General features: G+C 40.7%; 1 protein-coding gene across 1 annotated transcript in view; it reads left to right on the plus strand.

Annotated features, from left to right (window-relative positions):
* Positions 1–7708: 7708 nt before the first annotated feature.
* LOC147625635 (uncharacterized) overlaps positions 7709–16168 on the plus strand; it is a 53278-nt gene continuing 44818 nt past the window's right edge. Inside the window, exons 1-2 of the mRNA XM_086817156.1 lie at positions 7709–7835; positions 7915–8048. Of these exons, the coding sequence (XP_086673282.1) occupies positions 7986–8048 (63 nt within the window). The 5' untranslated portion in view covers positions 7709–7835; positions 7915–7985. The remainder of the gene's footprint in view (positions 7836–7914; positions 8049–16168) is intronic.

Raw genomic sequence — 16168 nt, forward strand, 5'->3', positions numbered from 1 at the left:
TTAGATACACAATTTGATCAAAATAACAAACACCCACAAAAGTAGCATAAGTTAACCCACAAAAGTAGCATAAGTTAACCCTATTTTGGGTTAACTAAACATATCTTCTCTACACATGAGATGGCTTATAAGTGTCATGAACAACACTATAAAATGTTGTATTATGAGAAAATCTAGCCAATGACCTAGCGAGATGAAGTGAGGAGAGGAAACGAGATGCTCTTTTCCATTGTGTGTGAAGGACCAAGAGTGAGAGCACTTGGAGTTGTCGTAAAGCTCCCTTGTGGCAGTGACAACTAGGAGTGGGATTCAAAGGGGAAGAAGGTAGCACCAACTAGTGGAGCTTGGAGTCTCAGATACAATCTCGGGAATTGGCAAGTCCCCACAATGTTAAGGTAAGCGTGACTTGATGTTTGAGAAATCTTACAAATGGTGGTGTAAGCATGACTTGATGTTTGAGCAATCTTACAAATGGTGGTGCAAGCCATAACACTTTTGATGCCATTGTTGAGGAAAAACCGGTTATTTTTCTACTCTTTGTCCCCACTACTCACCCTCAAGTCCCTTTTCCCAAAAACATAGCTTTTTGAAGCGACGTGCATGGTAGAGAAGCGGATAAGGTTGTGAAAAAAAGGGAGAAACATAAGAGAAAATTAGTGGGTTTTATACATGCCTTGAAGCAACACTAGCCCTCATCCCTCCTTTCAACAAACAAGTTTGTGACATAATTTTCTCAACCCTATTTTTATTAGTTATTTTGAAAAGGTTTAAAAATCCAAGGCCAAAGCCAAAACCTATTATTATTTTGATGCAAAGAAGATGGGGTTTTTAGAATTTCTTGCTACAGACATGGATTTGTATGGAGAAGGTGGTTTTTAACCTTGAGTTTAGGGTTTTAGACACTACCCTTGGACTAATTTACCAAGTGGTAAGACCTATCCACATCATGTCCAACTCATTCAAATTTGAAACGTTCGAAGGAATTGGTTTCCATACATGGCAAACCAAAATTAAGTTTACTCTGATGAGGAAGGGTTTGTGGGGTGTCACAATTGGAAAAGAGAGAATATTGACCACCAGAGACGAATGAACATCTAGGTAAGCAAGGATAAAAAGGCACTGGCAATCATTACCTTGGGCCTTAGTGACAATTACATCCATCATATAGATGGAAAAGAAACTTTTGAAGAGGCCTCAAATAAACTTCATACTTTGTTCAGAGCCTAATCAAAAAACTCAAAATCAATTATTCAATAAGGCCGACCTTTAAGTTCTTATTCGTTTTTGCATATGGCATCATTCTATGTGCATTGGGTTTTATTCATTATTTGTATTTTCTTTCTCTCTCTTAGTTGTATTCATAACTTTTGCTTAAAGTGTTCTAAGTTAGTGTTAATACCTTGAAATAATCTTCTCAAAATCTTATTTATAAATGAGCTCAAAATAGTAAAATTTGGAGTTGTGCAAGTGTTCTCCATCTTGGGATTTTTTTATAGACAATTTTGGAACCAAGTTCTTAACTATCTATTACAAATCCCAAAAAAGAGAGCACATAAAAAAATATAAAATTTATTATCTTGAGCTTGTGTCAAAGAGGAGTTTGAGATACGAATAGACAAATGTCTTTCCTGTGGCTCACAATACATATAGACAAATGTCTTTCCTATGGCTTACAATCACTAGCCACTTGCATGGCTACTCTATTGAGGTGGGTTGGGCAAGACTTAAGGTGACTCGTTAGGAGAGAGCAAGCACCAGATTTTACACAGGGGTGCGAATATAAGATTTTACTTACCCTACTACTATATTTTTTTGTCAATCCCATTCTTACCTACTCTAATTGGCTACACTATTCTTAGAGCCTTCTTGCATTAGTGCTCATTGTTAGAATCCATGGTGTCACTCACAAGGTTTAATCATGGTGAATATAGAAGTGAAGTGATTGTTAAGTACACATGATGATGCAAGATCTTACCATAATAGTAAAGTAGAGAGTGGAGAAAGACTTGTAAATATTCCTAGAGGTATGATCATGCCCAAAAACTTTGTGCCAAATCAAGACTTTAGACCATAGAGTTATATGCCCACATCCCCAATGTCACATGATATTTTGGTGTGTTATTTCAACACCCTCCCTCAATAAAATATCCATGGCTACTAAGACATCAATGCTAGCTCTAGTTATTGTTTATAATGCTGGTTATGATGACCATCCAGGGACCTGTAGGTCTTACTCAAGGAGGTTTACAATGCCAGTTATGATGATGGATGCTAGACCTCTAGTTATGATTATATTTCACTTAGTATAGAGGAGTGACCATAGATGGGACTAGGCTCTAGTTGGTCTAGAAAGCCTAGTCATCTTGAGCATAGTTGACCTCTCATGAGGTCTCTGCTTCTTCTTCACTTGAGTTATCTTAACCTGCAACAAGAAGTGCCTTTTGTGCTTTGTTTATGAAGAAACAATCCTTCCCTTAATGCCCTAGTTTTCCATAAAAGTTACAAGACTTCTTAGGAAAATCCTTTTTTTTTTTAATGTGAACCTTTGAAGAGAGCTTTTGAGCCAAACTTCTTAAATCCTCCTTTGTTGAAAAAGGCTCCTTTTGTGTTGCCTTGCCTTTGCTTGACTTTGTTGAACTCTTCTAGAAAAGATGCTTTGACATCCATAAACGTGGGTGCCAGCAAGTTGGTAAGAGTAGTAACAATGTTACTATATTCTTCTCGAGGGAGACTCTTTAAAAGAACAATTATGATAACATCTTCCTTAAAATGTTTCTTGATACCTGCCAGCTAAGTTAAGATACTCTTGATGTAGTGGAAGAGACTCATTTGAATTCATCTTCAGTTCAAAAAATTTAATGACTTTCCATGATTGCCATGAAATCTCAAAAAGAAACATAGCTACCTCAAGATCTTTAATCAATACTTATGTACATTCGAGAGCTTGAAATAGATATGAATATAAGTTACTTCTTAATGAATGCTTATATAAATTAGAGAGCAGATGGAAGCATTTGCATTCTTTAGAATTATTTTAGGACCTTTTAGATTGCCTTTAAAAAACATGGTCATCGATATCTAGTGAAGGCATGCTAGAGAAATATTGAAAGCATTCATTCTCATCGAGTGCTTTTAGTTGTTAGTCAAGGTCGATGTGTGAAGTTATCCATGGAATACACTTCAAGTGATTTGTATGGGAAGGATGACTCAAATTTGCATAAAATATTTACAGCAAATTTTTGTAGTCCATATGCTACATAAATTATGGTACAAATCATTCTATACCTATACATAAATTATGGTATAAAGCATCGACAATTCTCTCATGGAAGTTAGAGAAGATAGGAAGCATCTAAAATAAATAAATACAAGAAATAAAGAAAGATGTTTGAGTGTTTAACTGGTGAGATTTGTCCTTATGTGCATGAACAAAGTTCTTAGGAGTTATAATGATACAACTAGTGCAAATTATGACGATTGTCATTAACTGTTTAGTCACTTGTGAAGAAGTATACTACATCCCCAACTCCCTAGAAGATACAACTAGTATTTGTAATCATCCCTCCAATTTGACGTACAAAAAGTTGGAGAAGGTTTTTCTGTAATAACTTTTTTTGAGAAAGCTTTGATGTATTTAAATAAGTGTGTCTTTGCCTTTTAAGGATTATTCTAGGACTTGTTTGAGAATTTACCAAAAAACACCAATTACAAAGTTCAAGCTTGGCTTAGTGTAGCATAAAAGGATGAAACACGTAGTGAATTTAAGAAACAATGGAGATTTATATGTATAATTTAGGCTCTTCACATAAGGGATTCATAAGTGCATGATAAACCTTAAAGAAATAACTATTGTAGCGCACAATGATAAACAAGCTCATGCTTGGCTTAGTGTAGCATAAAAGGATGAAATAAGTAGTGAATTTAAAGAAACAATGGAGATTTCTATGTATAACCACACAATGTAGGCCATTTTTAGGAGCATGATAAACCTTAAACTCTAATTGATAGCGGTGCGGTGCCCTCACATCCCGCAGCCCCCTACCTTGGTGCCGTGCCATGCACACCCCCCACCTTGTGACCATGTTTCTAGTTAGCGACAAGGAGGTGTAGGAGCTAAAAGTTGTTTTTTTGCAAAAGTGAGCAATATATTTTTCTATAATCATTATTGTCAAAATCCGCAGCTTTATAACTATATACATGCATTGCTATAGAATTACATGGCTGTCAATGATGTTTTTAGAAACTATTGAAAGTGGGTTACATACAAAATTAATTTAAATGGTGTGCACATTGCTCCTACTAAATATAGAGCTGTATAGTAATATGCATTCATCTATAAATATTGTTTGATTATGTTGTATATCAATATGAGTATAAGCAATGTGATTCTAATAGATTCCCTAAAACATACAAGCTCCACTAACATTAAGGGTGGGTTTCTTGCATTAGTACTAACACAATCTGTGATTAAATAACTCTATGCTATTGTCCATCATATCAAACCCTTTCAATCATATAATTATATTTTGCTATTGATTAGTAAGGTCTTTAACTTTTAAGTTTATTCATACATATAAATAAAATATTGCTTTACAGGAGTATATGAACTCTCAATAAATATAACACTGTGGATACGAAGTGTCTTTTAGAGTTGTATGTATAAGCTAAGGGTTATAACAAAAAATTGAAGTCTCTGCTCTAGAGAATTGATTGCAATTCTATCGCTGATCTAGCAAAGGTGAGCGACTTTCTTATAACATTTTGGGTCCTTGATTGCTGAAAACCTATGTTCTTTCTTTGTCAATTCAATGATTTAGACACAATAATTTGCAGATGGGCGACTGCAGACGGTGATAATCTACTGGGAGAGAATAATGGGTAGCATGAGGGAATTTAGGAGTGTGGAGTTATTCTGGGAGATATTCAGGGAAAAGAGAAGAGGTGGAGAGAATCAGGCAAGAGGTGGAGATATTCTGGGAGTGAATCATGGAGAAATCAATGGGATTAGATGCTTGATGTAAACTCTATAAATTGAGGCATAGCCCTAATGAGAATTTGCTGGTTTTTGAGTATCTATGCCTACATTAATCTATTTGCTAATTATTCACTAATTACATCTTAATCACTTACTAATCACTTTGTTAATGATGTTGATTCTAGTGTTTGATCCACCATAGCTCATCGTTATGCTCAAATTTCAACATAATAGCTAATGCATTAGCTCTTTTACATTATGCATAAGGCATAAGAGCCTATGACTTAGCTCTAATTCATTTTCTTATATGCATAAGCTCTAATGCATTATGTATAAAAGCTTATGTGTAAGTTCTTAATGCATAAGAGTGTATGCATACATCTATATGCATAGAGAGGGGTGCATATAACCTTGTGTATAGAGCATATGCGTAAATTCCTATTTATAAACTCTATGTGTATGTGTGTGTGTGTGTGTGTGTTTGTATCAGTGTGCGTGCGTACTCTCTATATGCATCACTTGAAGCTAAGATTGTGGGAGGGTCTTCTTCTTTATCAAGGTCACCCTCTCTAAGGCAAGACATGTGGAATCTAAAGACAAAGACTTAGGGCCTACTATTCCTTAAAGGGTGAGTCATTCCCTAAGTGTGGTGCAAGTAACTTCTCAATGGAGAAAAACCCCTCCATCATCAAGGATATGCCACTACCTATTCACAAGTTTAGGAGATAAGGAAGAGGAGGAGGTCATAATTTAATTTGGTATCTAAGTAAGTTTGTGGTATGAGTAGATGGAGCAAAAACTTGGATTAACACAAATACACCATCAATTTTTTTACAAATCCAAAAGGATGGACGAGTAGGACAGGGAGCAAGAGAGTCATGTCAATTGTGCACTTATGCTATAAGTTCTCAAGATTTAGGAACTCACTAATGCACAAGTCGATCCCAATTAGATGGAAGCATTTGCATTCTTTAGAATTATTTTAGGACCTTTTAGATTGCCTTAAAAAAAACATGGTCATCGATATCTAGCCAAGGCATGCTAGAGAAATATTGAAAGCATTCATTCTCATCGAGTGCTTTTAGTTGTTAGTCAAGGTCGACGTGTGAAGTTATTCACGGAATACACTTCAAGTGATTTGTATGGGAAGGATGACTCAAATTTGCATAAAATATTTATAGCAAATTTTTGTAGTCCATATGCTACATAAATTATGGTACAAATCATTCTATACCTATACATAAATTATGGTATAAAGCATCGACGATTCTCTCAGGGAAGTTAGAGAAGATAGGAAGCATCTAAAATAAATAAATACAAGCAATAAAGAAAGATGTTCGAGTGTTTAATTGGTGAGGTTTGTCCTTATGTGCATGAACAAAGTTCTTAGGAGTTATAATGATACAACTAGTGCAAATTATGATGATTGTTATTAACTGTTTAGTCACTTGTGAAGAAGTATACTACATCCCCAACTCCCTAGAAGATGCAACTAGTATTTGTAATCATCCCTCCAATTTGAAGTACAAAAAGTTGGAGAAGGTTTTTCTCTAATAACTTTTTTTGAGAAAGCTTTGATGTATTTAAATAAGTGTGTCTTTGCCTTTTAAGGATTATTCTAGGACTTGTTTGAGAATTTAGCAAAAAACACCAATTACAAAGTTTAAGCTTGGCTTAGTGTAGCATAAAAGGATGAAACACGTAGTGAATTTAAGAAACAATGGAGATTTATATGTATAATTTAGGCTCTTCATAAGGGATTCATAAGTGCATGATAAACCTTAAAGAAATAACTAGTGTAGCACACAATGATAAACAAGCTCATGCTTGGCTTAGTGTAGCATAAAAGGATGAAATAAGTAGTGAATTTAAAGAAACAATGGAGATTTATATGTGTAACCACACAATGTAGGCCATTTTTAGGAGCATGATAAACCTTAAACTCTAATTGATAGACCAAAACGATACAAAAGTTGATAAACCTTAAACTCTAATTGATAGACCAAACGATACAAAAGTTGATAAAGAAGGCTTACCAACTCTAATTGCTAGGTTAAATGGTACACAACTTGATGAAGAAGGCTCCCCCCTGGTGCAGTGCCCCCCCCCCGGTGCGGTGCCCTCACATCCCGCAGCCCCCCTACCTTGGTGCCGTGCCATGCACATCCCCCACCTTGTGACCATGTTTCTAGTTAGCGACAAGGAGGTGTAGGAGCTAAAAGCTGTTTTTTTTTGCAAAAGTGAGCAATATATTTTTCTATAATCATTATTGTCAAAATCCGCAGCTTTATAACTATATACATGCATTGCTATAGAATTACATGGTTGTCAATGATGTTTTTAGAAACTATTGAAAGTGGGTTACATACAAAATTAATTTAAATGGTGTGCACATTGCTCCTACTAAATATAGAGCCGTACAGTAATTTGCATTCATCTATAAATATTGTTTGATTATGTTGTATATCAATATGAGTATAAGCAATGTGATTCTGATAGATTCCCTAAAACATACAAGCTCCACTAACATTAAGGGTGGGTTTCTTGCATTAGTACTAACACAATCTGTTATTAAATAACTCTATGCTATTGTCCATCATATCAAACCCTTTCAATCATATAATTATATTTTGCTATTGATTAGTAAGGTCTTTAACTTTTAAGTTTATTAATACATATAAATAAAATATTGCTTTAGAGGAGTATATGAACTCTCAATAAATATAACACTGTGGATATGAAATGAGATAAATAATGTAAGTGTCTTTTAGAGTTGTATGTATAAGCTAAGGTGTATGACAAAAAATTGAAGTCTCTGCTCTAGAGAATTGATTGCAATTCTATCGCCGATCTAGCGAAGGTGAGCGTTGGGTCCTTGATTTCTGAAAACCTATGTTCTTTCTTTGTCAATTCAATGATTTAGACACAATAATTTGCAGATGGGCGACTGCAGACGGTGATAATCTGGCTTAGAGGCATTTTGAATCAACTAATTATTCTTTCAACCACAATGCGGAAAAGGGACTTTGCAATACTGCTGCTGAGCGCCTTTGCTATCTTCTTCTCTCTTCAGGTCAGATAAATCTTATGCCTGTTTTACTTATATTCTGTTTATTTATTTATTTTTTCCCAGCAAGGAGACTTCTATTTAGTAAAATAAAATCATGCAAAGGGAGATCTCAAACAAAAGGTAGTGAGATCTCAACCAATTAGGGCACTATGCTGCCATCAAAACCCAGTAGGAGTGGAGAAGAAAATACCATGGTTTCACTCTCTCATAAATCTGCTGGGCTTTGTCTGCACAGCTCTAGAAGATCCCTGTATGTGGGCCTAGGTGGCCAAAAGAGTGTGAACATGTCACTCCATAGACTGCAAATAAATTGGGTGCCATAAACCTGAAAATCCTCAAAGACCTTTGATCATCTGGCCTTACGGACTTGATACTACCAATAACCTCCCAGGTGGTGTCAATACTCAGTGAAGGTGGTGTATATTGTGATTGGGGGATATCATGAAGCAAACATCTTTGAGCTGTGCCCTTGCGGACAAGTATAACGTGATCTTCTCCCATGTCCTAAAAAAGAAGCTGTGGGCCAGACTGAGTCAACCATGCAATAACACCCCAAGTAATATAGATAGGATCACTCCTCAGTCTGCCTAAGAGCTGGGGCTATAGATACCTAAATCCTCTATGCTCCACGCCAAAAATAGATCTCCACTAGTTGATGGGCAACCCACCGTGTAGAAACAACCAAAAGAAGTACTAGGCTCTCCTGCTGTATGAGTGCGAGTCTCTTCCAGAATCTCCTCTAAATGGGGGTTGTAATGTCATATGCTTCCCTGCGGCCTAAGAGTGGGGACTTGTCACATGCGGAAGCTTTGGGAGTCTTCTTTCAGCCCTAAACGCCATCCTGGAACAACCTGATGCAAAACGCAAGCAAGAGAGATGGAGAGAAGAGAGAGAGAGAGAGAGCTGAGTTTCAGTATATTCATATGGTACAAAAAGGGACATTCTTGGCTAGCCCTTGGCTGCCCCTCAAAAGGTGGTAAATCACCTAGTCTAAACCGTGTTCTATGACTCTACTCCCTAGCGAAGTGAGTCCATGTCAAGGAGCATAGCCAAGCCTATTTATAGGCCTTGAAGACCTTGGTGGGCTGGCCGACCTGCTGTCGGCCAGGTCCCTCTAGACAAAGCTCCCAATCTGCTGCAGCCGACATAGATTTCTCTTCATGAAAACTGGCCGACAGCCTCCTGCGTATTCCCACCGCCTTCCTGTCCATGCCTAGCTGCTATAGCTCCAGTGTCTAGTCCAAACATATGACATCCCCCTCTGCTAAACTTGATGACGGGATTCCAACTTTTGTTCTTGGATGACTGTCATCATCCCATTGTCTATTCCTGGAGTCCCAAACTTGTCATCCTTCCCTTCCTTGCAACCTTTTCACTGAAAATCCTACCCGGTCTCCAAATCCACTCCAAATCTGCTGAAGATCTATGGATTTGGTCCATTCTGTCCCCTTTCCCTTCATGCCATGTCCCTGAAAACTTTCAGTGGTCTTCTGTTCTTGTTCCTGAGTATTGAGTCTGGCACTCTCACTCCACCCCTTGGAGGATCATCCTCCCTTGGAACCTTTTCCTGAAAGCCTTTCATGGTGTGCCCCAAGTGGCACCCGACTCACATGACTGCCATTCCCCTTGGGTCTTGTGGAACACCACCAACCAATCTCTTGGGAACTTTTTCCATGTCTTGTGTTACTCTGGTCCCCACACTACCAAAAGATCAAGACACAGGCAATGGTTTCATCCATGCATGCTGCAGTAAGGGTGGGTGGGACATTGCCAGCAACAATATCTCAGAATCAGCCTGAAGCTTTGATACCAATGTCACATGAAGCTTTGATACCAATGTCACATGCGGAAGCTCTGGGAGTCTTCTTTCAACCCTAAACACCATCCTCAAACAACCCGATGCAAAATGCAAGCAAGAGAGATGGAGAGAAGAGAGAGATAGTATATTCGTACAAAAAGGTACATTCTTGGCTAGCCCTTGGCTGCCCCTCAAAAGGTGGTAAATCACCTAGTCTAAACTCTATTCTATGATCTACTCCCAACAGGAGTGAGTCCATGTCAAGGAGCATAGCCAAGCCTATTTATAGGCCTTGAAGACCTTGGTAGGCTAAGTCTCATGGACAAAGCCCCCAATTTGTTGCAATTGATAGAGATTTCTCTTCATGAAAACTGGCCGACAACCTCCTGGGTATTTCCACTACCTTCCTTCCCATGCCTAGCTGCTATTCTAAGCTTGTTTTTTAATCTTGTTGCCCCTTAAGGATTAGCATGGACATGTGCATGCACATGATAAGACTCTCTGGGTCGGTCCAAGCATGAGCAACGTGGTGTCACACACAATGTAGTTGAAGAGAAAGGTACACTCCTCATGGGGTTCTCGGGACAATCTTCCTCCCAAGCTCCCCTCCGTCTAGACCAGAGGATCACAAAATTGATCTCCTCCCAAGTTCGGATCCCTCGAGTAAGTTTCCATATTGCTTGAGTAAGGTTATGGAATCAGAGTTGGGGACCGCCAACTCTAAGAATTGTTATGGAATCAGAGTTGGGGACCGCCAACTCTAAGAATTGTTGCAATCAGGATTCATACGTTCTAGTGTGTCCCCTTTTGTAGCACTGATCCTTTTTTTCAAGGAAAAGGATGGATCTTCCATACTTTGTGGATTATGGGGCTCTGAACAAGCTAACAATTAAGAGCAAGTTCCCGATGTCTCGAATTGACTATATCCTAGAGAGATTGAATGGAGCCAAGGTGTTTCCGAAGCTTGACCTAAAAAGTGGATACCATCAGGTACGGATTGTCGAAGGGAACATCCTGAAGATAGTCTTCCGCACTGAAAGGGCCCACTACGAGTTTGTGGTCATGCCCTTCGGCCTAACGAATGCTCCAGCAACATTTAACCACATGATAATGCTTGTCTTTCACAAACTTGATCAGAAAAAGTGTCTTCATTTTCTTGGATGACATACTAGTTTTTTCGAGCACACAACATTGACGTCAAAAAAGTAATGAAGTTGTTGGAAAGCAATGAGATTTATGTCAATGAAAAGAAGTTGGAGTTTTATTTGTTTGAGGTTCATTATCTTGGTACATAATAAGTGTCGAAGGCATCCGATTAGATCTCGCGAAAGTGGCAGAAATCCAGAATTGGGAGATTTGAGAAATAGTGTACAATGTACGGTCGTTTGTGGGGATTTTCTAGGCATATCACCCACATCGACAAGTTCTTTGACCTCTGGGCAGCTCTCATAGATTTGCTCAAGGGGGTCAAGATCCGTAGGCAGTGCATCCACATGACTCCGCATGGACTGTAGGCTTTCAAGGACCTCAAGGTTGCTTTCTTGGAGGCCCCTTGTTTAGCCATAGTCACATGGAACGTGGAACAAGAGCACGAACGAGGCCCGACTTCGGGACGGGGAACATAGATGTTTGTACTCGGAGCGGGAACGGGAACGACACGTCCTCATGAGATAGAGTTTAGATAGAAATGAGACATTAATTATGTTGCGAACAAGTTACAAGATAGACAAATAGAGTAAAAAATGCAATAAATTTACAATGTACAAACTGGGAAGTAGCAGGAGCTAGTCATGTTCATAGATTTCTCATGAAGAAAACAAGGGTACAACAGAGAGCTTGGATAACTAAGAAAATGAATACAAAGAGCTATTAAGGCACTCTTGCCCATTGCCCTGGAACTCTGAATCTAGCACAAATGCAGCTGCGCATATATTTTGAATGGTATTGATCCCACCTATCCTGACATAGTTTTCGGAGTTGCTCTCGCTTGTGTTCATCTACTTCTAGCTCCTTGATGCACTCCACCATCTTGTCGATGCCTTCGTACACCTTACCAATGCATGGCTTTTTGCTATCCACAATTCGGAGCATGTGAATGATAGGCTTGGTGATGTTGACAACATGCTTCACTTCACCCCATGAGCTATTATCCATGATATGGCTGTAGCATGCTCTTCCCTGTGCTGTGTGAGATGTTGGCCAATTGTTCCACTCATTGCTCACCACCATATGCTTGAGAACATTGTGCACCTCGGTCAACCTCTCTAGCATGAGAAAATTGTAGGCGAAGCAGGTTTTAGAATATTTGAGTAGGTTCTTGTTTGGAGACCTTCTCCTGAACTCGGATAGAATGAGTTGGTGCCGTGTAATGAAGTTAACAATCTCTTTACCTTGTGCTATGCATGGAGCAGCCCAAGGAAGGGCATCAATGTCCTTCAAGAGATTATTCAATCCATGTGCAAGGCATGGAGTGAATGTGATGTGCGGGTACCTTGTCAAAAGCTTTTCACTTCCTGCTCGATTTGAGTTCTCTCCATCGCCAATGACTTGGATGACGTCCGTAGCACCAACTTGCTTGATTGCTTCTGCCCACTCATCCACAATGACATCTGAAGATTTGCCTGTTGAGAGGCATCATGGGAAGATAAAAAGAATGCCTTGCCTTGAGAGTAGGCCATAATGCGATGGATAGAACGAGAACGGCTATCGCTCCATCCATCACTGATGATAGAGACACCATTCTTTTGCCAACCTCCTTTGACATTTTGCATGGCAAGATTGATGGCTTCTTTCTCCTTGAGCATAAGGGTGGTCTTGAGCTGCTCCAAGGAGGGGAGAGTATAGGTAGAATCAAACTCAGCAACCACTGCTTCTCTTTTGCGTGGATCCCAAGAGGTAGCAAGAGTGCGTTGGGTGCCTCTTGGGGGTGGTTGATGCACAGAAGAGGAGCCAATCGATGAAGAGAAGTTCATGGGTTGAGAGGGATTGGAAGGAGCTGTAAAGAGTGAAGGCTTTACAGCCATAGATCTCGGAGGGGGAGCATGAAAAAGAGTAGCATTTTGCTTGGCTCCAAGCTCCCATTTTTTCTCCGCAGGGATGGCTCCACACGGCTGTATTTCTTGGCCAGCTTCATGAAGAAGATGTCCTTGTACCCGGTTGGCTCCCGCGAATTTGGTAATGTTGCAACAGCGACATTTCCATCTCCTAGCTCCCCCTCCAACACCCTGTTCAAGGACATCCACTTCATCCCACCATGACCAAGAGTTCACCTTCTTAGCTCTTTTGGTACCCTTGGGAGGCATTATGAGAGAGAGAGAGAGAGAGAGCGAGAGACTCTAGATTCTAAACTCTGAACTCTAAAGAGTAGAGTGAGTTAGTACTAAGTAGAGAGAGAGAGAGATTGCAAGATAGAAAATGTGGACGTTCTGTAACGTCATACTCATAGCTATAGGAATGAGAGAAGGCTTCAAATTCTAGACTTGCCTAATGCATGCACAAGGCAAGGTTAAATAGAGAGAGAGAGAGAGAGAGAGAGAGAGAGAGAGAGAGAGAGAAGTCGTTATGCAAGGTGGCAAGATGTTTTTTTTCTTTATTCTTAAAAAAAATAAAAAAATAAAAATCCCGAGTGCAAGCCTTCGCTTCTTTTTCCTGTGGTCATAGTCAGAGGAAACGGCTGTTTCAGCGCCTAGAAACACGTTTCTCCGTTTCAAGACCCCATCCGTTTCCATGGCCGTTTCTTGTTTCCCAAGTGATGTTGTCACAGGAAACGGCCATTTCTACCCCTAAAAACTCGTTTCCCCGTTTCCATTCCTCAAACATTTCCGTTCCCGTTTCTCGTTTTTGGTGACTATGCCTATGGTGCAAGCCTTCGCTTCTGCTCTAGGTTGGCAACATGCTTCTTCTGCAGGTTGGCTAGCGTGCGGCGTTTCGAATTTGTGGCTTGCCAGAGTCCCTCAACGACTAGCGTGAGGCGCGTGTCGAATGGCCGGCCGTTTGCAAGTGGGTTAGGTGCTCTTTATTGAGCGACGTGGCCAAACATTACTGCCAAAAGATGTGGCAGTAATAAAAAACAGCAAAAAAAAAACTAATTGGCTTCGTGTCACCGCTTCGTACGCTGCATTCGCACCAGGCGTTCCCGGAACGCCCGCTATGTGACAAGCTGACTCAGGCGTTCCCATGCTCCGAACAAAAGTAAGCTGGCGTTCCCACGTTTCCTGCACTCCGGAAAGCCGTTCCCTATGACGATATGTTTAGGGCTTGCCTCATGGGATGATCCATTCTAAGTAATCACCGATGCGAGTAACATCTCCCATAGTTGTTACGAGGCGCGCCTGTAAACCGGCCTTCAGAAACCAAAAAGGGCGGTGAAACAAACACTCGCACATAAAACACTTCAACGCCATTGAGGACCTAGAAAAGGAAAACAAACAGGGGGAGCTAGAGTGCTCCTGCAAACAGTACACGGACACCGATTGGCCCCAAATCGCAGTGGCGCCCCTTGCGGTATTTCTTTAATTGATTTTAAGAGCTTTGATTACAATATAAGGCTGGTAATTCAGCCGTCCCAGTAGAACTCCTGAAGCCTGCAAAGAACCTGCATCTGGCTTCTTGTCCACACGGCATCCACAAACAAGTCCAGCCATTGTTCACATCGAAAGACTCTTCTCACATTGAGTCTGCATACAGAAGCTTTCTCCCATGATCAAGGCTGCCACAACCATCCATAGCCTCTCACACTATGAACAGCATCACACCCTGACACATCCAGTGCTCCTGTATCACAACACAGACTCCCAAACTGTCTCTCAAAAGAGAACTCGCATCACAGCACAGCATACCATACAGTTGACACACCTGTACAAACCCTCTCTACCATCCAAGGGTACTATCCATCTCTGTCATGGATTCCCTGTCCCCTGTCCTGTCAGTAGCAAGGCTGTACCAAACATGTGTCCACTTCTGTACTTTCTGCCTGCATGTGACCTATCTCCTGGAGAAACCCAAAAACATGTTTCCTCGAGAAAACCTACGACCTGTTTCCACATGAAAAATCTTAGGCCTGTTTCCCTTTGAAACTCCTGTTCTGATTCCATACATCTAGTTGCCTGTTCCCTCATGAAACATCTGGCAACATAGAGATGCCCATAGCTGTAGTTCCCACTGTTCCTTTCTAGCAGGAAGAAAACAATCTGCTCCATGAGCACGCAGCCATGCGAGCTTGCTTCACTCCCATGCCAAGAAACATAACCACATGACCTTTACTTGTAGCCAGAAACCCAAGTACATTGCTGAATTTGCAGCCAAGCAAAAACAGCCCATAAACTGTCCCAAAACAGTCCTGAATCCAAGGCAAAGAGAAGCTGAAAGTTCCATCAGTTGAACGCCATCGACATGATGTCTATGTTCATGAATATCCAGCCCTTGTTCACCTTTATGCTGACTTTGAATGTACAGATCTGAAAAACAGCCCCGTACCCGTCTGTACCACCTCGGGATACGTGCCAGGAATCGTACTTGCACAAGCAGCCAGCTGTCCTGATTCTGGTCGCCTGAATCTGTGTAACCAGGCCTGTCCAGCAACTGTCTGCACCGCCTGCAGCAACTGTACTTGCTGTACCTGGCTGTCCGTACACTGTACGGCAGCCGTACAGTACTGTACTTGCTGAACTTTGTCTGCACAGCCTGTTCTGGTCCTGTGCGCAGCCAGTCCAGCAGTGAAGAAGACCCACAGCTTGTACCAGAGAGAGAGAAAGAGAGTGTACTTGCACAGATCTGGCCATACAGTGCTGTACGGCTGATTTACACTCAGAAAAACAGCAGCAGCACTCCAAGATCTGCAGTCGACTTGCTCTCCAGCTTCTCCACGCCTGTGTACATGCGCCTGAAGGCTCCTCCACGACTCCTTTCCCAAAAAGCTAGAGAGAGGGGGAGGAGAGAGAAGCACTACTCCAAAAGTGGCTCCTCCCCAAAATAATCCCTAGGGCCCCCAACTTTAATAAGTCCCTAGGGCCACTAAGGCCTAGGGGCAAACTTTAATAAACATTAAAATTTAATGTTTCTAGTTCCCCCCTTCACACCTAGGGATGTCCACACATCTTAAACTCTGTCCGGGCACCCCCCCATGTGAATCATAAAATATTCTGACTGTGCTACCACCATGCCCACACTTGTACTGTTCCATTTTCACAGGGCCATGACAGCGCCTCTAACAGTTCGAGGCGTACGACGCGTACGACTGCCTGATCGAGGAGCCCACAAATTTTTTAATTTTAAATTTTTTGCTGGTTTGAGGCTTTTGACGGGGACTTTAAGGGCCCACGGTAGC

This window comes from Cibotium barometz, chromosome 23 (assembly GCF_041138505.1).
Source record: "Cibotium barometz isolate CiBa-2024 chromosome 23, ASM4113850v1, whole genome shotgun sequence".
NCBI classification, from domain to species: Eukaryota; Viridiplantae; Streptophyta; class Polypodiopsida; order Cyatheales; family Cibotiaceae; genus Cibotium; species Cibotium barometz.